Below are 21617 nucleotides of genomic sequence, written 5' to 3'. Positions count from 1 at the left end.
TTGCTTTTATCCTCATTAAGATTCGTGATTTGCAGTAGCAATCGAACGCCATCGTCTTCTGGTAGGAAAATTTCGACGACATCGCCGATTTTAGCATCGGGAAGTTCTTTTGAATTCAAAATTAAGTCTTCAACTGCGGAAAAATTGCAATAAAACCCATTAAAATGTCGGCCAGACAGACAGTCTGGAAATTGCGTTGTTGTTTTTTTTCCTCCATCGACTTACCACTGAAGTTTTTTTGATGCGTGATTAATTTGTACAATTTCATTGTTGACATCTTATCACATCAATTCAATTTGAATGGTATTGCATTTAAATAATTTAATCGGTGTCATGACATTCTACAAAAACTACGCTACTATGAACAACATTTATTCAAAATAAGATAGAAAAAAAGTAAGCTCTTTCTCTCTTAGCCACATATTACAGCTGTTGGCATTTTTTTTTAAATTCTATTGATTCATCGAAGAATCGATTTAAATTTACTGCGTAAATGAGTTGAACAACAATTAATATGAGCCTAGAGTTGATTGCACGACATGGATGCTTTTGAAATGCAATTCATTTCCGTGCTCTGGTTTTTTATACAAATAAAAATCTATTTCGCAATTTGTTTTCCACAACAGAGAGCATCAATACAATTGACATGTTTACATGTGTGATCAACCGGTTGACAGGTGGAAATGTCAAATGTTGAAAAACCAAGAATTTCGAATTCATCGAAATTATAAAGAGCTTTTTTGGGAAATTAAATCAAATTATTGTCGAATTAATGTAAATCTCGTGCGCAAATATGCATCGTAATCATTCGGATAGAACGCATAGCAATTGAGTACATTCAAAGTTCGGGATAACGATTTGGGCTATGTGCGTTTGACCGAATATCGAGCAAAACCCATGTCAGAATGGCATATTTGAGATGGTAACACATTGTGTCAAACGTGATTAGCACTGTACCACCGATACACAGACAATTTAGAACACAACAACACCGACAAGTTGCTGGTAATTAACTATATATTCTCATATATTAAATTTAACCCGAAATGCTTACAGTTTGTTGTTTGGTTTTTTATTTTGTATAAATTCTGATCAATTTTTTTTTTATCAAATCCATGACTTTTTGCTAAATTGATAACCATTTTGTTAATTTTGATTTTTCTTAATGCATTCAGTATATTTTTTTTTAGTTGACCGTGTGCACATAACCTGGCAAATAAGTTGCATGTAAAAAAAAGACACAATATTAAAAAAACGTTCGTGTAAAGTCATTCATAATAGGCTATATGCTATATGAAAACGATAGACACTTTTATTTAAATGGACTTACAACAGATTCTTAGTGTTATTTTATCGGTTCTGGGTTCCTTGATATTAGTTTGTTTGGCCGTTTTACTAGGTATATCCACTTAATGCATTTCTATTTACCTAATTTTCATATGATTTTCTTTGTCTCTTGTCCATTTTTATCTTTATTTCATAAAATTTGCCGATTCTTTTCGAGTTTTGTTGTTTTTGTTATTGTGTGAGGAGTGCTGCGCATGAGAAATTGTTCGCAAATTCATTCCGAACTCCATAGTGTTTTGATGTAACACCAAGAGTGAGGTTATGTGTGTGCGTCGATGTGAAGCTCCCCTTGCATATAACCAATTGTTTCTTCTGATGATGATGTTTTAATCACGTTTCCGTTTTTCTCTCTGCAATTAGGTTGGTATTGTGTTTGGAAGGTATTCTTGTCACGGTTTCGTTTGGTCAGAGAGTTATTGGGTCAAATTAGCGACGGTTCGCCATCAACGAACGGTTCAAAGAGTAGTGACAGCACCAAGGGCCGAGTGAAAAAAACACGACGTGATTAGAGGGAGAGAGTGAGACACAAAGAGCAACGAAAGCAACAACAATTCCTGATCGTATCAAACTAATCAATCTGACAAAACAAAATCGCCATCATGAATATCCGCTGTGCAAAACCCGAGGATCTCATGAATATGCAACATTGCAATTTGCTCTGTTTGCCGGAAAATTATCAAATGAAATACTATTTCTATCATGGTTTAACGTGGCCACAGCTCAGCTATGTTGCCGAAGATGACAAAGGCAACATTGTTGGTTATGTATTGGCAAAAATGGAAGAGCCCGAACCGAATGAGGAAAGTAAACACGGTCATATTACATCGTTGGCCATAAAACGATCATATCGACGATTGGGACTGGCTCAAAAACTAATGAACCAGGCATCACAGGCAATGGTTGAATGTTTTGATGCACAATACGTATCGTTGCATGTACGCAAAAGCAATCGGGCTGCATTGAATTTGTACACGAACTCATTAAGCTTTAAGATTTTGGAAATCGAACCCAAATATTATGCAGACGGTGAAGATGCATACTCAATGCGACGAGACTTATCAGAAATAGCAAAAGAACTCGATCCGGACAAGCAAATTGAAGGCGGCGAAATCGGCAATGAAGTTGTATTTAAAACCAAACCACATCCAGATGCTCATGGCCATGGTCATGCTCATCACGATGGCCACTGTTGCTCTTAAATTGCATTTCATTCGTTTTCTGGGTTCATCTTTAAATTTCTCTTTTCTACCAAAAACAAGGCTACTTGTTGACACAGGTATCGGTAACAATAAATTATCCAATAAATACGCGAAACACAAAACACGGGACTACAAAACAAGATTGTATTCATACGTATATTGCATACTGGAAATAAATTATCAGTCAAATGGAAATGATCAAAGTCGTTTTTCTTAGGTAGTTTTAAGGTTACAGATTTTTTTCAGTGACTTTTCAGGTTGGATGTGATTATGTGTGGTACCCTTTTTATGCCTTTTTTCCTTCACTTTGGCTAAATTTCCAAAATTTATCCAATAATTTCGGCTTGTTATTGCCGCCAAATTCATTTGAAACCTTATGTTGAACGTGCAATGAGGGAAAAGTACTTGCGTTATCTGTTGGTGAAGTTGTGTACTAAGTTTCTGTTATGTTCACAGCATTGCAACGTGTTCTCTCAATCCAATTATCTCGATTCGATGCGATGCAAATGTACAATTCTAATAATTTATTGAATGAGAATGACCAAACAAATGGCTATTGTATGCAATGGGCAATCGATACCATTGAAATGATAAGCTGAGTGTTCGATTGAACGATGCAGAAAGGTGACACATTTAAATTCATTCGCTGGCAGGTATGAGTTGTCACTTTTGCAACAAATGGTTGTTGGAGCTGTCAAATCTCTCTCTTCCTCTCTCTCTCACTCTTGGGTGATAACCAATTAGATTTATGTGTAAATATTTAACTGAATCAAGAAGATTGCAGATAGAGACGGGAAAAAATATCCATATCATTTTGACTGTGTGTTGTCTGTTGTGTGTGCGTTTTTTTTGTGTGTAAATTTTATGTTTTCATATAATTTTGCCTACGGTTTTGTGCTTGATCCGCTTTCCAATCAATTTTCCACCGATAAAATCGAGTCAAAGTGAGCGTGAATTGAAGTGAAGACAAAAACTATTTGACCATTTGTGGTTTCTTTTTTCAATAAGTGGATAAAAGAACAAGAGACTTATCGAGCATCGGCAACGAGCAAAAAAAAAAAAATAAATATGTCGGCAAGAAATATACAAAGTGACACGTCGCGAGTTGTTGTAAAAAATCCATTATTAAGTGCAGTGGCTGGTTCAATTGATGATTTTGTAAATAATTCAATTCTATTGCCTGCTGCGGCTCCAGTCGTCGTTGCAACAACACCACCACCACCACCACCACCAACGCTGCCGCTGTCGCATGAGAATCGCGATCCAAAAGACAATCGAGGTAATGCACCTGCCATATGGCTCCATTCACTTCGTCCCCAGTCTCTGCTCCTTCACCAATTAGCCGATTATTAGTTTCGGTGTCAAATTTTAGCATGAATTTAGCATAGTGAAAGTGTCAATGCTTCCAGTCTGTCAAATCGCTTTCAGTTTCAATGAACTTTCACCAGAAATTAGACAACAAAAAAAGACCAACAACAATCTACGTTTCCTCAAAGTTACAAAATATGTATTTATTTTATGTGCCCTGTTTTCATTGTGCTTATCTAAATTTGCTACTCTTACAAAAATGAATCCATTCGTTTCGCGTATGGCATTTAAAGGCTTAGAGAGAGAAAGAAAATCTTAGTTTAAGTTAAGAAAAGTGATCACTTTTAGCAGGAGCTAGATCAATATGAGCGGATCTTGTTTTTGTTTTTACCAAAAAAGAGAGGAGAAATGCACAGAATGATGGATGCGAAAACAATGGTTTACGTAGCACGATCTCTTTCGGCACGACTTCGGTATACCGGCAACTCACGAGTTGTTCGATGCTTTTTGCAGCAATAAACAATTGCCCAGATTATCGCAATGATAATTACGAGCAATAAAAGTGTGCCAAGTACAATTGCGACAATTTCCATTGGTTCTAAATAAAATTCGGTCACATCCAGGGTGATTGTCTTTTGATTGCCGGTTAAATCATAACTTGTTATCGAAACACGTGGAGTACAACACGATGCCGTATACGTAGCCTTTACTTCTTGCGTTGTGCCGGCAGTATAACGATCGCGAATCCATATGCCCTTTGGAATCGATTGAAGCCGCAAAAACCCGGTGTCGTGATCAATCGTCGTTATATCCAATGACCAAGTGGAATCGGCACATCGACCGGCATCGGTGCGACCATAACAACGGCTTCCATAGCGCCAGTAGATGTATGGCGCATAACGATCCTGTCAATCAATGAAAAGTCGAATTCATTAGGATTTTTCTTTGTGTTGGATGAATTTTTCAGGGAAACCTGGCTTTGAATCTAATGAATTTTCGAATAGTCTTCTTTTACCAATGTGTGTGCCTGTGGCGATGTCACCGTTAGAGTAGCCGATTGGCTTGCCATATTGGCCCCTTGTGATGTGAATGTGATCTTATCCTTGGTACCAATCTCAATATTTGGCGGAATGTAACACGTTACAATTGCATTGTTCGACTGGCCCGGTTGCACCCACATCCTTTGAAATCGAGCAATCAATTAGACTCTTTGAGACATTTTCAAATTTTCTTTTTTACAAATTTTCAAATTCATTTCGTATACTCACGATCCTGGATTGAGCGAGCGCAAAAATCGTTGTTCGTCGACCACTTGAAAGTTGTGAAACGTTGGCACATTCCGCAAATTGGTGACTTCATAGTGGATTTGAACGGTTTGGCCAGGATTTGCAAGCAATTGTGATTGTGCGCCCAAATCGATTTTAGTGATCGATTGAAGTATATTTCTTCCACTGCGCTCCTGAATAAAGTCAGTGCCTGCGAATAAATGGGAAAATTTGTCAATTTCATCAATTGTGTGTTTTTTCGTGTGCACACACACACACACGCGCCGTTTGCGTGATTTATTTTTATCAATTGAGATTAGCCATACCATTAGTTTCGAATTGTTGTTCGTCAAATTGATTATCGGTTTGGTATTCGGGCCAAACAACATCGTCATCGTGTGCTTCCGACAGTTGTTCGCTGTTAAAATAGAGACATTTCAATTTTGCTTTAAATTTCTGTAGAAAAAAGAAACAAATTGTGAGACAGTATACCTTCTACGATTCCGTAGCATTAACTCTTTGCTCGACGTCAGTTTGTCTAAGATAAGATGTAAAGAAAATACAAAGTCACCTATGATGAATAAAAAAACTACTTGTACTTCGAAGTACAAGTTAATTGATCATTAAAACGTGTAAGCATGTGAGCGTCGTACTGCTTTTGACAATAATATCTGTGTAATTTCTGAACTGGATTCGATAAAAAAAAACTTCCCCAAGCTCATTCGTGTAATTAATTAACCGGCCGGTGTATGAATGATAAAAAATGCCATTCCATGGCTTTTGTGTCACATTATAACATTTCAAAAACGACAAAAAATAAGAAGAGCGGCGACTGTCGTCGTTCGATATTTGCATCCAAGCGTGATTTTTCAGGTCATATTACAAACATGTGTGCCTGAGATTCTCTTCAATGAGTAATTGTCGTGTGATTACAAATAAACTGAAACGGAATAATGAAACAGAGGAGGAAAAAAACCGCACACAAAAAACGCAAAAAGTACAACGTTTTTTTTTCATTTCGTTCGTTGTTCAAAGACAACGTTTGTGTCGTAAAAAGATCAAAGTTAACTCTGTGTATTCTGACTGATGGATTTTGACTGTTGGATTTTTTTTCCTTCTCTTGTCTCGTCATTGCCTTATTTCATGCGGCATATATACTTTTGTTTAGATGCTATTTTATTGTCGTACGTGTGAGAGAGTCATTTGGTTTTTGTTGTTGCTCATTCAACAATTATTACGCGTTTGTTATACATTTACATTGGTCAAATCGAGGTAATTCCATTGGAGATTTGATTACATTCTATTCTCTTTTCTTTTTTTTGATTCATTTGTCTTGTATGTGTGTGTGAGATGGCTTGCTCATTCGCTCGCTCGCAGTGAAAAAAAAATGAAATTCCGAGTGCGTGTTTCTGTGTCTATGTGTCGAATGTGAGTCGACTTGCTTACGAATATACAATGTATTTACTTTGGTCATCATTATATTTAACATTATACATTTTTAAAATATGTCGGATACGGTAGTGTTTATGCGAACAAATTCCGAAGCAGTTCAGTTAGTTGAATGTGATTTATCGCTAAGGATACATCACTTTTTTTTTCTTTTGTTGTGCTTGAATGCAATAGAATCTAGGCATTCAAGAAACAGGTGAAAATACAATATTTTCTTCAACTTTCAAGTGAAAATTGGTTTTTCTTGTTTTTCGAGTACATTCCAACGGAATTCAGTGGTGATGACAATTTACGGTGTGAGTATCCCTGCGCAGATAAAAATAATGTGAAAAAGAAAACCGTTTTAATGATTGTGAAGATTTCGAATTGAAATATGCGTCGCGTGAGATAAAGTGTGATTAAAATGAAATAACGCACTTGATAACATGCAAGAGCAATCCTGTCGAATGCCATGTTTTTTTTGTTCAAGGTGCATACAAAATGGGTTTTTGCATGCAAATTCGAATAGAGTGTAAGTGAACGTGTGGTCTCTCTCTCTGTGTGGATCAACATGTGAGTGTTGCGTTTTTTTTTTTATTGTTTGTTTGTTTTCGGCATGCTGATGCGAAAAATAACAACAGACAATTTCCTCGTGCCCAGTTCTAGATAGTGTTCATGTCATTCTAGGCACATTCAGTTACGTATACATTTTTCAGTTGTTTTTTTGAATATATTTTTCCGCAATTATAAATGAAATATAATAAGCAAACTAAAATTGATATTCAAAAACACTTGACCTAAGTGCGATTAAGATTGCGAAATATTTTCATGTCATTTTTTTCTGCGATCTGGCCGTACGCTCTCTCTCTCTTCCGTCTTTGCCTCTCGTCATTGATTCGCGTTGAGATCATACGGCTATGACGTTTTGACAGCCAATAAACAAACTGAAAAGAACACTGACAACACATACACACACACGGAATTTCAATTCGGATGAACCATTCGACTGTTTGAAAAAGTTGACTGGAATGTATTTGAAAACGCGACGCGCGCGCGCGCGCGCTTACGTCAATTTGGCGTAAATGGATTCAAATTCAGAATATCGAATTTTGAAACTTGAACAACCTGATTAAGAGGTTGTCGATTTGGGGACTCAAAACGGCAAATATTTATTTTGTTTATCCGCTTTTTTCACCATGCGAATTGTATTGAATGGTTTGTGAGCACACTTACCGACTGGAGCATTGATTGGGCTACCAACTGAATCGATTGCACCGTTCTTGATCAATCGTCGATCAAATTCCGAATCAACGACCAGGCCATATTTTCGTTGTATTCCATTGCTAGTCACCTCCGGTATAACAGTTAACGAGTAAATACCTTTTGGTGCGTCCGTTACATTCAAATTAATGTATGTGTTGTCGTCCGTTGAATAATCGACGCGTGAACCAATCGAAAATCGTGCAACGGAATCTTTGCTCAATAAATTGTATATTGATCCTATAGAATCATGATAATAATTTTGCATTCATTTAATTCATTTCCAGAGGAAAAAAAAAAGAAACAAAAAACTTCACTTTTCCCAATTTCCAAAGAATTTCTATGTACAAACCCCAAACAAAGAAAGCACATTAACAGGTGTTTGAATGTGTAACCGAATGAAAAAGCAACTCGATAAACATTCGATTCGTTTGAATTCAAAACAAAGACACAAACCATCCCATTTTATCCGAAGCAGTGGTGTTGCAGTGAAATTGTTCTATTTTGAATTACGATGAATCGTAACAATACCTGTGGATGCTGTTGCGCATGTCGAAAAAATGGGAAAGCAAAACAACAACAAACAAAACACAACAACGAAGACTGAGCAAGACAGAGAGAGAGAGAGAACGTACACAAATGTGAGATGAAAACTTCGAACATTCCGTTTCACCACTGAAATCGTCGAATTCTAAATGACGATGATGAAAAGTGGAATTCTTCATGATTCGATTTATTTCTTGCTCGTTTTTTTCTCTTCGATTACATTGCATATTTTTTTTGCTCTTGTTTGATTCATTCTTTCCCGAAATTTCAAATTGTTTTGCATCTAACCTAACCTATGAATCAAAAACGACAGCGAGTATGTATGTGTGTACTGCGCGCTGTCAACAGCTGTCATTGTTTGATAATCGTACCATATGTGTTTGCTGCTTTAACTTTCTATTCCGCTCTCCCTCTGTCTAACTCTCTTCTTACCATTTGGCTCGCTCTCATCGCGCTTGTCTATGTATATTTTCACGTATTTTTGATTGCGATTTTTTTCTATTTCATATACGGTACGCACACATTTCAATATTGTTTTCTATTTTTCTTCGCTTTTTTCTTCTCTGCTCTCGTCTCTCTATTGCTGCTGCTACTATTGTTGTTGTTGTTGTTGCTATTGCGTTACTGCTCTTTTGCGTGTTTTTATTTCTCTTCTCTCGCACCGTAAATACACACGGTGGGCTAGCTGTCATCGCTCGTAATAGTTATGCTCATCAAACGATCACAAAAAAACAATTTGTTTCATTTTGGCGAGGGAGAATTACTTTCGTTTTGTGAGCAGTCACGATGAAAAAATTGTTAAAATTTTTCTAACTTTTCTTTTAGACATTGTGTACGAAGTGTGTGTGAGTGTTTCTTTTTTTTCGCAGCTCTTCAAGTGTTGCCGACTGTTCAATGAGAAGAAAACACAGTGAATAAAATAAATTTCATTGTTCTATCTGTTGATAGAGTTTGGTTCTGTGTTGATACTCGAAAATATGCATTGTATTGTGGATGTGCGTGTATAAAATTCGTCGTCGTTGAATGAAATATGAAATCGAGAGCATTTGCATTTTGTTTCGATACAATTTTCAGTGGAATTTTGAATGTTGAACAACAGACCAAATAAAATAACAAAAAGAAGAAGAAAACGAAAGATAACTCGGTGAATGCATGTTTAACGAACACGAACCGATTGAATAGAGAGATAACGAAAGTTACGCCGAAAAAAGAAGAAAGTGCCCGATTGAATGTAAGTGAGTTTTAGCCCTCCATATGTATTACATATGTATAAATAACCTTCGACTTGCTCTTCGCAATATACGGCCTTTGGCGGAATTGTCATGTGTTGGAGTCGCATTTGCCGCATTCGTCTCATGCCCCCCAAAAATACACTATCACCAAATCCATCGAAAAAAAAGACATACAAAATTAACATAAGCAAAAAATAAACAAACACAGCACGTTAATATAAAGCGAACGTAAAAAAATAATTAGAACGCATAGCGCAAAAAAGGGAAATGGGTTGAAAATACCAAAACAAATACACTTGATATGGAACCAGGAAGCATCATTACATCGTGTGTTATGTGTGTGTGTGTGTTTGTGTCAGAGATGACTTTAGCGCACCCGGGTATTTGTGTTGTTTTTTGTTGTTTTTTTCTTCGTTATACTTTACCATTTTGGACAAAAAAACTTTATATCAATATTTTGTGTAACATAACAAAGAACAGTCTTTGAAAAACCACATTTATATTAGTAAAATATGAAGAAAAAATCCACAAAAGTAGAAATTGCGTAATATTGCGAAATTGAGCCAATGCGCGTAATTACTAGGTGCATATGACCACACGATGCGAATACCGGGGGCAGAAAATGTAAGCTCTTCTTCGTTATGTTACACAAAATATTATTTAAAAAAAAATCCTGGCCAAAAAGCTAAAGTAGAACGAAAAAACAACAAAAATACTCGGGTGTGCTGTAGCGCATTTGAGTGCGCTAAAGTCATCTCTGGTTTGTGTTGTTGTTGATTTTTTTTTTCATCATCACCACCAAACCAATATGGAAATGGAGCAAATTCTAAAATATACATATGCATTCGCTGTATTTGAAATGGTGTTGCTCACTATTTTTTGATGTTCGTGATATGTAATCGTCTTTGGAAACCTATTGCAGCGAATCTATAAAACATCAAACCGAATGAGCCGAACCATTTCTATTTCGCTTGTTTGCATGCTGCTGCTGCTGCTGCTGCTGCTGCTTTTTTCGCAATTGTAAATGTGTGCGTGTACGATCGTAAGCGTGCACCAGCGCTCATTCATCATCTTCGTACATAATAACTCGTTAATTTAATACAATGATTCGATTAAAATTACATTGTTTTTATTTTGTTACAATACTATTTACAATTAGTGGCATTCTTTTTCTCTTATCGTTTTCACATGACAGTTGATTCGACTTAAAACACTTGTATAAAATCTAGTTCAGAGCCAATGATTTTGGCAAGAGTTTAAGGTTTGTTTGTTTTGTTTTGTTTTGTTTTTCTTCCCCTTTTGATTTCAAATCATTCAACAAATGGTTGTTTGTTGTTGTTGCTATGGATATCGTCGTCATTGCTGTTGTCTTTTTTCCTATTGCAGCGCATAATGGGTAAGGCATAATATTCTTGTCATTAGTAACCAGCTTATTGTTTGCTCAGTTTTTAGCACATCATTTTTTGTTCGTTATAGTTTTCAAGTGGTCTTCATAGCACAAGTCGTAAATGATCGTTCTAACAGATATCATCCATCTTGTCACTTGACCCTATCTTCGACACGACGAGATTTCATGCATACCCTTTGCCGCTAGAACAGCCAACAGCAATGATACACACACAAACATAAAAACAAAAAAACCAAAATGAGTGGACCTATAATCGTATCTACGTTTTTTTTGTACTATATGCGTGTGTATTTCTTGTGTTTTTGACCAAAAAAAATAGAACAGAAGAATAATGTTTAATGCCTCGATGGGCCTTGGATCTTTACTCGATGATGCAAATTTGCCCGCGAAGAAATGAAAAAAAAAACTTAGATACCGTTGACACTAATACAACTTAGACATATACAAGATACACATAACATAATACAATATATTGAAGCGACGAAAACATAAATGTACAGACGCCATACAAATCTACAAAGCACGAGTATATAAATATAATTAGCGTGTTGTGAATTAATTCTGTTCTTCTTTTTTTATATAATTGTGGTTGTTGTTGTTGTTCTCTAGCTTACGGTTGACTGTTGCTGCGTCGTTTCCATCTGTTCTTCTTTTTTTTATCATCTTCTTCTATTGTTTAATATGTACAGCATTTCACATAAATTTAGTAAAACATTTACTATATAAAAAACGACATATTGAAAGCACGAAAAATACGATGCGATCGATTCGTTGTCACCCTGATGATTGGACAGAGCAGAATTTAGCATAAACAGAAAGAAAATGAACGGTTATCCGAAATGATATGCTCGCATTGAATCGATCGCACAATATTAAAGCTAAAAATGCACATTTTTCTCTTTAACATATGTAACGAATACAATTTTTGCTCTTTTTTTTCTCGAAGGGAAACGCACGCAAACAGACATAAAGACGAACAAACCAACAATGGCTAGACAATTTAGATCTTTTTTATAATCTCTCTCTGTTAACTGTACACTAAATTCGGGCACTAACCGCCAATCGGTGTGATTAATGTCGCCTGATCCACGGTTCCTTGGATTTTTATGTGCAAATTCGTATCGGTCGCATTTACGGGAATTTCCAACACTTGAGCACCTTGAATGTCATTCTGTAAGAAGTGTGTTACCTGCAACAATGAAATTGACATGGTTTTTAGCACAAATGAATTTTGGCTTTCTTTTGGTATTCAATGTAGGAAATATTCAACTTACTAGACCCATGTCGCCATTGCCGAGCGACTCTTCGGTTACACGTAGAATTTCACCGCCAGATCGTAAAGCCACTTCACCCAAAGCACCACCCGTCGATGTTTCGTTGTCATCGACCTCTTGATCACCGAACCAAATCAAGAATAACTGAGAGAAAAACAGCTTGATTAGAACATCTAATGACTATGAATTTGTCTCCATTGAAAAGTTCTTCGCCAGAAAAAAAAAAAAGAAACGAATATTCAAAACCATACCCGAATTCGTTTCTTCAATAAAATGGTTGCAGCATTTTTCATCAAACTGATATCTTGCGGAATCTTATCGGTGCTGATGAAAATGGCGCTATCGTACGGAACCAATTCCGATGCTCGTAAAATGCCATAAAAACCGCTGCCACCTTCGATCATTTCACGTGACTCTTGTACACTGTCCAATCCAGCAATCATGGTTCGAGTATTCTTGAAACTGTACGTCACTCCAACACCTGTTTCAATACACATAAAAAAGCAAATCGTGCAAGAAAAACATACACGTATTAACGTCTTAATTTTTTTTTCGTGGTGCACTCAAACTTAAGTGCTTTTTCGCAAGAATCAATTGTTTTTGCATATGGCGGGAATGTTTTATAAATAGTATCGATTTTTTTTTGTTCTCTGCTGACCGATGTGCCGTGGAAACAGAAGACCTTGACATGTAAACCAGAAAAATAATAATGCAAGAACCAAAAAAGAACGTTGATTTAAAGCTTAAAAGCTTTGAAAAAAGACAACCACACACACTTTGCATTCTTATGACGTTGCAACTCTTTATCGAGTTGTGTATATCATCATGCATAACATATGCATCACAAATGTGCGACTGTGATCGGCGTGAATAAATTTTCGGTTAATCTTATTACACAATTTGTGTATCACCGTCGGCCCAAAAAAAACGAAACCCATTTTTTTATGCGACGAACAAAAAAATTGTCGTTCGTATCAGACAAAATGTCTTCGACACGATTACGAGTGTTGGTCGGTTTGTGAGTGAGCGTTGTTATTGGGCCCATCATTCCAATAAAACACTTGCACTCATTCTCATATGATGGGCTCTTTTCACATGTGAAACGCGAATATAATCAAATTCATAACGCTGATAGCCGAAGAAAAAAACAGAATTAATGAAGGCACAAATGAAATTTAAATAAAGGAAAACGACAATAGAATTGAAAAAAAATTTAATTGAATAAAATTGCCTTTACTTCACGATATGAAAACGTTTTCCGAATCATGGGGGTGAGTCACGTTCTTGCATTTTAGCAGCTGTTTTGAAATGAGTTTAAATACAAGGCTAATTATATTACTGAACGGGCTGTTGATAATTTTCTATGACGGTGATCCCGAGTCCGGTATGATCAAATGAACATTTCACGTTTGACATCGAAAATTAGCCGTTTGAGATACATTAATTAAGAGTTGACTTGATCGCCGACAATTTGTGCGATGCAAAAAGACATGATGATGATGATAATTAATAATCGGTAAGCAAAACGCTTTAGATATGATTTGTGGTTTATAAACGTGGCCTTTTTTTTATTGCCAACTGCGGCATTTGATCTGAAATGCGTGCCGTATATGCTGCGTGTGTGTTTGTGTGTACAGAAGAGTGACAGAGATTGTTTGATTGACTAATAGACCGGTGGGCCTTCAAAATCCACTGAAACTCTTCTGCCATCGAACAACATTTCAAATATTTGCTCTTCGCATGCAAACCAACGGACAGCCAATTTGCATTGATCTTTTGCTTTCGATTGGTTGCTGGCCAAATATCTTTCATTTTATTTATTTTTGTTTGGCTTTTTTTTTTCTTGTCGTTTGGTCTCTGTTTGGGTATCAGTATCGTTATGGCAAAGTTATAATTATTCGGATTTGTTGTTGTTGTTTTCCAATCATGTCTTACCTGACGAATTAAAAGCCACTAGAACGATGTCGATCGGTGTGTTGGGTCGTAGTGCTGATTTCCACAGTGTTTTTGCTTTTCGTAACGGTTCTGGCGCAGTATTAATGAGCGTGGCTAGCGGTGCTCGTAGAAATGTGTCATCCAAGTATTTCCGCACGATTTCATCGGCACTGTATTTGTAAACGCGTGGCAATTCTTCGATTTTTTTCGACTTTTTGCCCATGGATTGCGTTGGTATAACCACTTGAGTGCCGGCCAATGGTGCTGGTGCTGGTGCTGGTGCGAGTGGACCATCATCGGCCAGTGTTACCGGTGATGTTAGTGTGCTTGTTGAGAACTGTAGACTGTTTGGTGGCCGTGTCGATATGTAGACAGGCGACGAGGGTAATGATGTAATTGTTGTGTCCATTGAGTATGGTACGGAGGTTATTGGTTGCGAATAATTCGTTTCGATAGCTTCGTCATTTACATAATCCGCGCTCTCATTGTGGATATTCGAATCGTTTTGTACGAAAATAACCTGTGGTGCCTGTTGCGCAGCATTACCCGTTTCATTGACCAAATCCTCGTCACTTTGGTTGTCAATGATCGACGGAACGAACGGAAGAGCCGGTTTGCTCATCAATAGCTCGGCATTCGGTGCCGTTTGTTCGTATGATGCAAGTGTATTCGTTCGCTGTGTACTTTTCACGATACCATTCATCGAGCGCATCGCTACATTTTCCGCAAACAATTTTATTGTGGTCTGTTGCTCGGTTTGCGGTGGAATCGTTGTCGTTATATCACCGGTATCGTTGTCATCGTCGGCACTGGGATTGGTTGTCTCCATAGCTATTTCGGGCTCAATCTCTTCGATGGGCTGCCATGGTCTCTGTTGCAATGATGGTGGCATCATAAATGGTGGCCCAGGCATTTTGTAGAATTTTTCGTAGGAGCTTTTAAAATCGGCATAGTCTTTTTGTGGATCGAAGGTTTCATCTGAGCCCGTTGGATCATACACATCGGCCATTGTGTCGGTTGTATATTCAACTGGTACATTTGCCGCGTGTGACATGTAAAATGCCACCAACACCATCACTAGTATTTTATTGAATCGATGCATATTCACTACAAAAAAAAATTCCGCTTTGACTTTGGTCACTTTTGAATAGAAACAACTACAAAATTATACCACAAAAATTCACTTTTCTTCAAAAAAATTTCCTCAACCAAATTAACTCAATTTATATTCAAATTCATCCGTCGTTGTTGGCTCGATCAATATCGTTGTTCGTAGTTGTCTTTGTTTTTATCTCACATTTCATACAATCACAATTCATACCTCAGTGCTGTGATTGACGGCTTCAATGCTTAATGCGGCTGCACAAGAGAAGAGAAAAAAAACACATTTCTATGAGAAGTCGTAAATTCAAATCGGAATAAATCAGAAAATCGTAAAAATGGTTATTTGTTATTATTATTTTTCGATCGAAACAGCGTGAAATGCAGTTGCAATATCATCAAATTGTGCTGTTATGACCTACACACAAAGATTTTACTGCTCGCTTATTGCTATGTTTGAAATAGCCGTTTATTTCTGAAAGGAATTGTTCGCTTTTCGTGATTTATTAGAAAGTCAATTCTATGGAGAGAAACAAAACGAACGAAAAAAAATATGAATAGCCCATCATACACACAAATCTGGAGGTGAATCTGTTAACTACATAAACAAATAAAACTTATTGAAGGCCAATGAATTCAAGCTCTCTCATCCCATTTCAGAGAAATGTATACGTATAAATCTTTGTTGTTGTTGTTGTTGCTTCTTCAATCATTATCTAATTCGCACGATTGACGTACGCTCACGAGAGGTACGCGACATTGATGCAAGCTCTTTTTTTATGAACTGACACCGATTGTGAGCCCTTTAAATGAACAACAACAACAGAAATAAAATAACGGCAAACCTTTTACTTATCACCAACGATCGATTGATCAATAAATTTTGATTAATCGGCATCTTTTGCTTTGTTTGGAAATTGCTTATTTTAAGCAAAACTATTTTCATCATTCTAAATATATGCAACGTCGATTGAAATATTGATTTCAATGTTTATTGCAAGAAAATCACTGATTCGAAACGGTTGAATTTGAATGCCGGCATATCATTTGATAATAATTTTGATGAATCTTCGAAATAGCATTTTCTTTCGAAACAATTCAATTTTTCAAGTTTAAATTTTCAACCATAGTAGTTCAACGAGAACTTAATTGATCAACATTGTTCGAAAGATTCCATGCATTGACGCATGAAAAGAATTCTTTTTCAATTTCAACTGAATCTATTCAAATGTGTTTTTTTGTACATTCATTCTGAATTTGGCGATGGAAGTTATTCACCTTTTCATATCACATCAAATTAGATTGAACATTTTGGCCCAATTATTTAACCTTACACAGAACATTTTACGAGTTACTGTAAATGTTGACCGTTAAAATTAATGGAAATAAATCGGGTAACAATCACAGAACAGAAATGGACATCCTAACAACAGTCGAACGATAATAAATAAATACACTTGTTCATAGCGAAAACTCAACGCGACGTAGAAATGCACTGACGTTGGATTAGAATTACGAAAAAGGAAAACATTTCGCATTTAAAGCGAACAAAAGAACTGAATCGTAACAAATGGCTATAAAACTTATCACGATCTCTGTATTTGTGGCAATAATTTGTCGGTATTTTTTCTTGTGTCTACATTCGTTTGAAAATACTATAGCAACGCTAAACGGAATCTCACAGCTTTGTGTTCTTTGAAGAGGAATCGTCGTCTAAGTTCGACCCGAAAGCCAGGTGTAAACTGAAAATCACGATACTAAGAAAATACATCGATACACACGGCTAGAACCAGAAAACACGAAAAATGGGGAGAAAGAGAGACCGTGTAAAAAGAGAGTGAGAACAAAGGAGAATAAGAAAGACAGGGATGAGATGCGAGCGTATCGCTCGAAAGCGAATAGAAGAAATAAGACGGAATAACTTCGATAATAATTAATATGCCCAATGATGCCGGCAAATGGATAATGATTGTAATAATATCGCTAAAATATCTTATGTACAAGACAATTTGAAATAATGTGCAGCGAAAAAATTAACGACAGCGCGCAACAAAGTTTTTTTATTCAACGATAGCCAGTCGACATATAGATAGAGAGACAATTGATTGGAGAGATAGAGAGGGAGAGAGAGAAAAAAACATTGGCGTAAGTGCATGTTGCATTCAATGTTTCTGTTTCATCTGCGGTTGCTATTATTTAGTGCTAAATGCAAAAGTTTAATACCTTGATCGGTTAATCGCCATAATAATTTAGATAGAAAAGAAGCAGAAAAAAATGCAACAACTTGCACACGAATACTACACGGGCAAATAAACGAAAAGAAAAATTATGTGTCTATCACACACCAACACTTCATTGAAAACTCGCTCCAAGTTCAATCATTCGAGTCTAGATCAGTGGAACAGATTTACAACGACGAAAAAATAATAATAAAAAACAGGTAGCTTATGGGCAAATCAAACACAATTTTTTTTTTTGTTCGTGTGTTGTCATCGAATTCGGCATTCACCCTGAAATCAAAGCAAACGCATTTCGTGTCGCGTAGCAAAACTACGAAAAACGTCTCAGAAGCAGAAGGATCGTAAAAATGCTTTCGAATTTGATTCGCCACATTTCCCCAAACTGTGTGTGGAATTTTCAATGCACAATTGTTCAATTTTTCGAGAGGGAAAAATGTGTGGAAGAGGAAAAGAGAGGAAAAAAGGGCAATACCAAAACAAAAAAAATATCGTAAACTGTCGCAATGGCATAATGATGTCGATTTCCAGTTTTCACAGCTTAAGCAGTTTATTTTAGTTTATGATAGGAAAGTAACCGAAGTTGGAACGGAGCAAATATTCGCATTTCTTCCAATTTTTCTCTCTTTTTCTCTCTCTTACGAATTTAACAGGTTTCGCATACGGTTTTGTTACTTCGAACATTTTCAGATCGAAATTGGCAAATGCTCATCATACTCTTTTATTTTAAATGTAAAATATTTCATTTTTTCGTTGTCTTTGTGTGTGTGTGTGTGTGTGGCTTTTTTTGTTGCGGTAAAAACAAATTGAACAAACACAATGTATTCGCGCCGCTCAAAAAGGCAATGTAAACAAATGGCTCTTCTTAGCATTCGTCGTATGTTTTCCATTGATCTTTCTCAATATTTGTCATTTTACATACGGTCGTTTCACTTGATTGCCTTGCATTTTTCTGTTTTCAAATTAATATTTTGTTGTAATTTTTTGTTCGTACTCGTTCATTTTCGAACAATACCACCAAAAGCTGAGGAAAAATCCATTGGTTTTCTCTGGAATTCAGACGAACACACTTAACATCTAAGAACAAATGGCACAGCGGTTGATGTAAATGAATTGCAACATAGTAATATCGCGATAGCACTCCCTCACGTGTGTGTTTCCGAAACATTGTGCATTATTGTTTCGGAACAGTAACAGTCGTACACAACCATCCACGGCGATCAAATATAAATGAATAAAAATGTATCGAATCCATTTGAGATGTGAATCAATAGAACATTCATCTCTCAGTGCCGAGCGAAACAAATCGGTTCGGTAGATTGTTTTATGTGTGTAGGTATGGTGTATTGTCATCTCGCCGGAAAAATGTCTGCCCAAACTAAACAATAGACGTTTTACGGTCGAACAACAGAAACAAACGAAACGTTACCAATCAAATTAAATCATCGAACAATACAAAACTGAACAGAGAATAAAAACTTTACGGGAAAAATCACAAATCAAACACAAAAAAAAACACCACCGACATCTCATCATATCAAAGCACAAATAATTATCACACAGGCAAACGAACAGAAGCGGAAGACAGAATTTTGAATGAATCAAATAATAGAGAGAAATGGTTAATTGCATTTCTGCGGTTTGTTGTTAAATTACAATACACCAAATACCATGTAAACAGAGCACAGTTCATTAGAATTAGGCAGAAAAAATTTATTTTTTTCCCATACGAATGCGGTTTGATGCGATTTTTGTTTACACACCCGAATCATGCGGTTGATTTATTTTTTTTATTGTTTTGAAAAATAACAAAATAAAATGCAGTTGAAGCCCAACTTGATGTTGCTGTTGTTGTTGATTTGGGCTTGGACCAATAGGCGTTTTTGAGTTGTTCGTATATAGTTTGTGTGACACGGGTGGTTCTTCTAATCGATGATACACCTTACCGAGTCGATAGTTAAAACGAAACTGAAAGCGAACGGCAAACTTATTGAACTGAAATGCTCCAAAGAATGTCATCACACATCACGCACCACATAAAAATATTATTTCAAAACATTAACACGTTTACGTGTATACACACGGCGCGCGCTCTCGATCGCCGAAACACGGGCCGCAAAAAGAAAAAACTCTCAGAGGACGGAGAGCGCGCACGAGAGAGCGCAGCGAGTGAGACAGAGAAAGAGACCGATAGAGTGGGAGAGGGAGCGGTAAATACAAAATACAATAACAAAAAAAAAAACAACAACAGCACAATTTTATAATATATATGTATATCTATATGTCGAACCGCACCACAGAAGCAGCAGCAGCAACATAAGCGCACATATGATAAAAATTCAAGACTGGAACAGCCGTACAAAACGGCTCAAAATCGGTCTTATGGACTCACTCTCGAATATATGTGTGTTTGCATATATATATGCATATAGGTGTGTGAATGCGGGAATGTCTCGTTTATGTGTTTATGGAAAGTTTGAATAACAACAACTTCACGAAAATGAATGGATAGACGGATAAAAAACAACATCATGCTAAAAATCACCGAATGTGATATGTAAGCGATGTGATTGTATTTGATACACCATGTCATGTGTTGGTATACATATATATTTTTTGGGCAAATCGTTGCTGCTGCTACTGCTGCTGCTGCTGCTGCGGTTGCTCTTCTTCCATGCCGATTTTTCAATTTGTTTTTATTTATTTGTTATTATGCCTTTTGCTCGGATTATTTCGATGTCGTTATCGGTTGGACGGGAGCTTCGTTCGTTTTACCTGAATCGATGCAAAATACAAAAATCATCACAAAATCTATTAACTTTTCTTCGTTACGCTCCTGTCAAAGCAGCCGAAGGAAAAAACGAAGCAAAATCTACCGAATAATATATGATTATTATTGCTGCTGCTGCTCCGTTGTGAATCTGTTCGGCAAGGTCTTCGGAAGATTTAATCTCTATCGTCAATTCCTGAGTGGTTTGCGCTCGTGATCGCGCGCGTGCGCGCGCTTTGTATGTGTTATGTTCACGTGTTCTACTTACTGAGCTTGGCCAAAGCATTCAAGACTCAATAATTAAAAAGAAAGACAAACAGAAAAAAAACCAAACCACCTTCTATTTTCCCAATTTGTACCCTGAAACTAACGATGCCACTAATCACACACGTCCACACTCATTCCGTTTCGCCTATTTCGATGATTGTTTCTTTCATATTTTTTTTTTGCTCCTTCTCTTTTCGAAGTTAATTAGGAATATTCTTTTGTGGTTTTTACTGCGCACCGCTATTCTAAGCTGGTTTTTCGAAAGGAATATTCATTAATTTCACTTTTTTCACAAACCTGATTGTTCAAGACTTTTTTTTTATCTCGATATTGTGGGTTTCACAAAATCAAAATCTCAACAACGAATCAACAACAAAATTCAGAGATTAAACAGTTCGCGATTATTTTTTTTCTCGTAAAATTCACGTACTACAACGAAAATAATGTACTATTTATATGTAAAATACACTAAAACTCATTGATGACTGCCCGATGAATGTGCAGGATTTTATGTGATTATTATACCTTTTCTTTTCGAAAAAAACTGTATTTTCTCAATGGTCAGATCGTGACCTTTCTGTAACAAATCTAAAAACAGACTAACTCACTAAATAATTAGTCAATTTGCATATATATTCCGTTGGAAGAAGGAAAGACGGATAGATAGCATAGATAAAATACAGACAAAAGGCTAAACGAACTAATCGATAGCAATATCTACTGCCCATTTATTTGTTATGTGTTCGTTGTGTTTTTTAGCACTACATGAAATGTAGAGCTACTAATCTGCTCTTTTTTTTGTCTTAATACTTTTTGACTACTGAAACGAATTATGATGAGTTTGAATTTTATGCTCATATTGTTAATTCAATTTAAACCAGAGGCAGTGTCTTTCAAAGAAGAAATTAAACCAAGATCTTGTAATTCATTATTGAGATAACTGAGAAAATCTTTTTTCTATACCTACACAGTAAACACGATGTTAGAAGTTAGAACTTTTAAAACCGCAATATGAAATTTGGCACTAAAAACCATTTAAG

The 21617-nt window shown here is 36.4% G+C and overlaps 5 protein-coding genes across 17 annotated transcripts in view; 3 read left to right on the top strand and 2 right to left on the bottom strand.

Moving 5' to 3' along the window:
- On the bottom strand, positions 1–792 carry LOC129578619 (GATOR complex protein Iml1-like; the record flags this gene model as incomplete). Its single annotated transcript, XM_055467444.1, is given in 2 exon segments — positions 1–133; positions 226–792. Coding segments are annotated over 2 exon segments (185 nt in total), but the record flags the coding sequence as incomplete, so codon positions are not given.
- Positions 793–878: 86 nt separating this feature from the next.
- Positions 879–1856, top strand: LOC129578620 (small integral membrane protein 13). Of its 2 annotated transcripts, none has more exons than XM_055467445.1 (3): positions 879–1005; positions 1191–1399; positions 1708–1856. In XM_055467445.1, exons 2-3 carry the CDS (start codon positions 1321–1323, stop codon positions 1854–1856), a joined length of 228 nt encoding a protein of 75 aa, XP_055323420.1. In that variant the 5' UTR covers positions 879–1005; positions 1191–1320. The 2 variants fall into 2 exon arrangements, with proteins under 2 accessions (XP_055323420.1, XP_055323421.1); XM_055467446.1 differs by having other exon boundaries at positions 987–1005; positions 1176–1399.
- A 90-nt stretch (positions 1857–1946) lies between these two features.
- Positions 1947–2741, top strand: LOC129578618 (N-alpha-acetyltransferase daf-31). Its single transcript, XM_055467443.1, has one exon. It carries the CDS (start codon positions 1947–1949, stop codon positions 2544–2546), a length of 600 nt encoding a protein of 199 aa, XP_055323418.1. The 3' UTR covers positions 2547–2741.
- Positions 2742–3132: 391 nt separating this feature from the next.
- LOC129578613 (mucin-2) overlaps positions 3133–21617 on the top strand; it is a 30064-nt gene continuing 11579 nt past the window's right edge. The window contains exon 1 of one of the 2 annotated variants that reach the window (XM_055467424.1): positions 3133–3825. In XM_055467424.1, coding sequence (XP_055323399.1) covers positions 3615–3825 — 211 coding nt within the window. In that variant the 5' untranslated portion in view covers positions 3133–3614. Of the gene's footprint in view, positions 3826–6619; positions 6863–21617 lie in introns of those variants that run through there. The other variant, XM_055467425.1, reaches the window with a different exon arrangement.
- Positions 4028–21242, bottom strand: LOC129578614 (uncharacterized). Of its 11 annotated transcripts, none has more exons than XM_055467435.1 (12): positions 20875–21242; positions 15374–15561; positions 14203–15309; positions 12519–12748; positions 12268–12411; positions 12050–12182; positions 7781–8047; positions 5612–5657; positions 5446–5537; positions 5123–5330; positions 4870–5035; positions 4028–4759 (listed from the first exon to the last, which is right to left on the bottom strand). In XM_055467435.1, the coding sequence occupies exons 3-12, from the start codon at positions 15302–15304 to the stop codon at positions 4295–4297; spliced, it is 2853 nt and encodes a 950-aa protein (XP_055323410.1). In that variant the 5' UTR covers positions 15305–15309; positions 15374–15561; positions 20875–21242; the 3' UTR covers positions 4028–4294. The 11 variants fall into 11 exon arrangements, with proteins under 11 accessions (XP_055323410.1, XP_055323411.1, XP_055323409.1 ...); XM_055467436.1 differs by having other exon boundaries at positions 15524–15561; XM_055467434.1 differs by having other exon boundaries at positions 14203–15561; positions 20875–21006; positions 21103–21242.

This window comes from Sitodiplosis mosellana, unplaced genomic scaffold, assembly GCF_009176505.1.
Source record: "Sitodiplosis mosellana isolate CC-2019 unplaced genomic scaffold, AAFC_SMos_1.0 Smas_scaffold_6226, whole genome shotgun sequence".
In the NCBI taxonomy this organism is placed as follows: Eukaryota; Metazoa; Arthropoda; class Insecta; order Diptera; family Cecidomyiidae; genus Sitodiplosis; species Sitodiplosis mosellana.
This window is presented reverse-complemented; position numbering and strand designations above follow the sequence as displayed.

Bases quoted from the DNA above. Each gene is read 5' to 3' on its own strand.
- LOC129578620 (XM_055467445.1), top strand. From the start codon at position 1,321: ATGGACTTACAACAGATTCTTAGTGTTATTTTATCGGTTCTGGGTTCC. The intron at 1,400-1,707 runs GTATATCCACTT...CTCTGCAATTAG, and splicing joins TTGTTTGGCCGTTTTACTAG to GTTGGTATTGTGTTTGGAAG.
- LOC129578618 (XM_055467443.1), top strand. From the start codon at position 1,947: ATGAATATCCGCTGTGCAAAACCCGAGGATCTCATGAATATGCAACAT.
- LOC129578614 (XM_055467433.1), bottom strand. From the start codon at position 15,304: ATGCATCGATTCAATAAAATACTAGTGATGGTGTTGGTGGCATTTTAC. The intron at 8,048-12,049 runs GTTAGTGCCCGA...ATGATTCTATAG, and splicing joins ATTAATCACACCGATTGGCG to GATCAATATACAATTTATTG. The intron at 4,760-4,869 runs GTAAAAGAAGAC...ATTGATTGACAG, and splicing joins CGCCACAGGCACACACATTG to GATCGTTATGCGCCATACAT.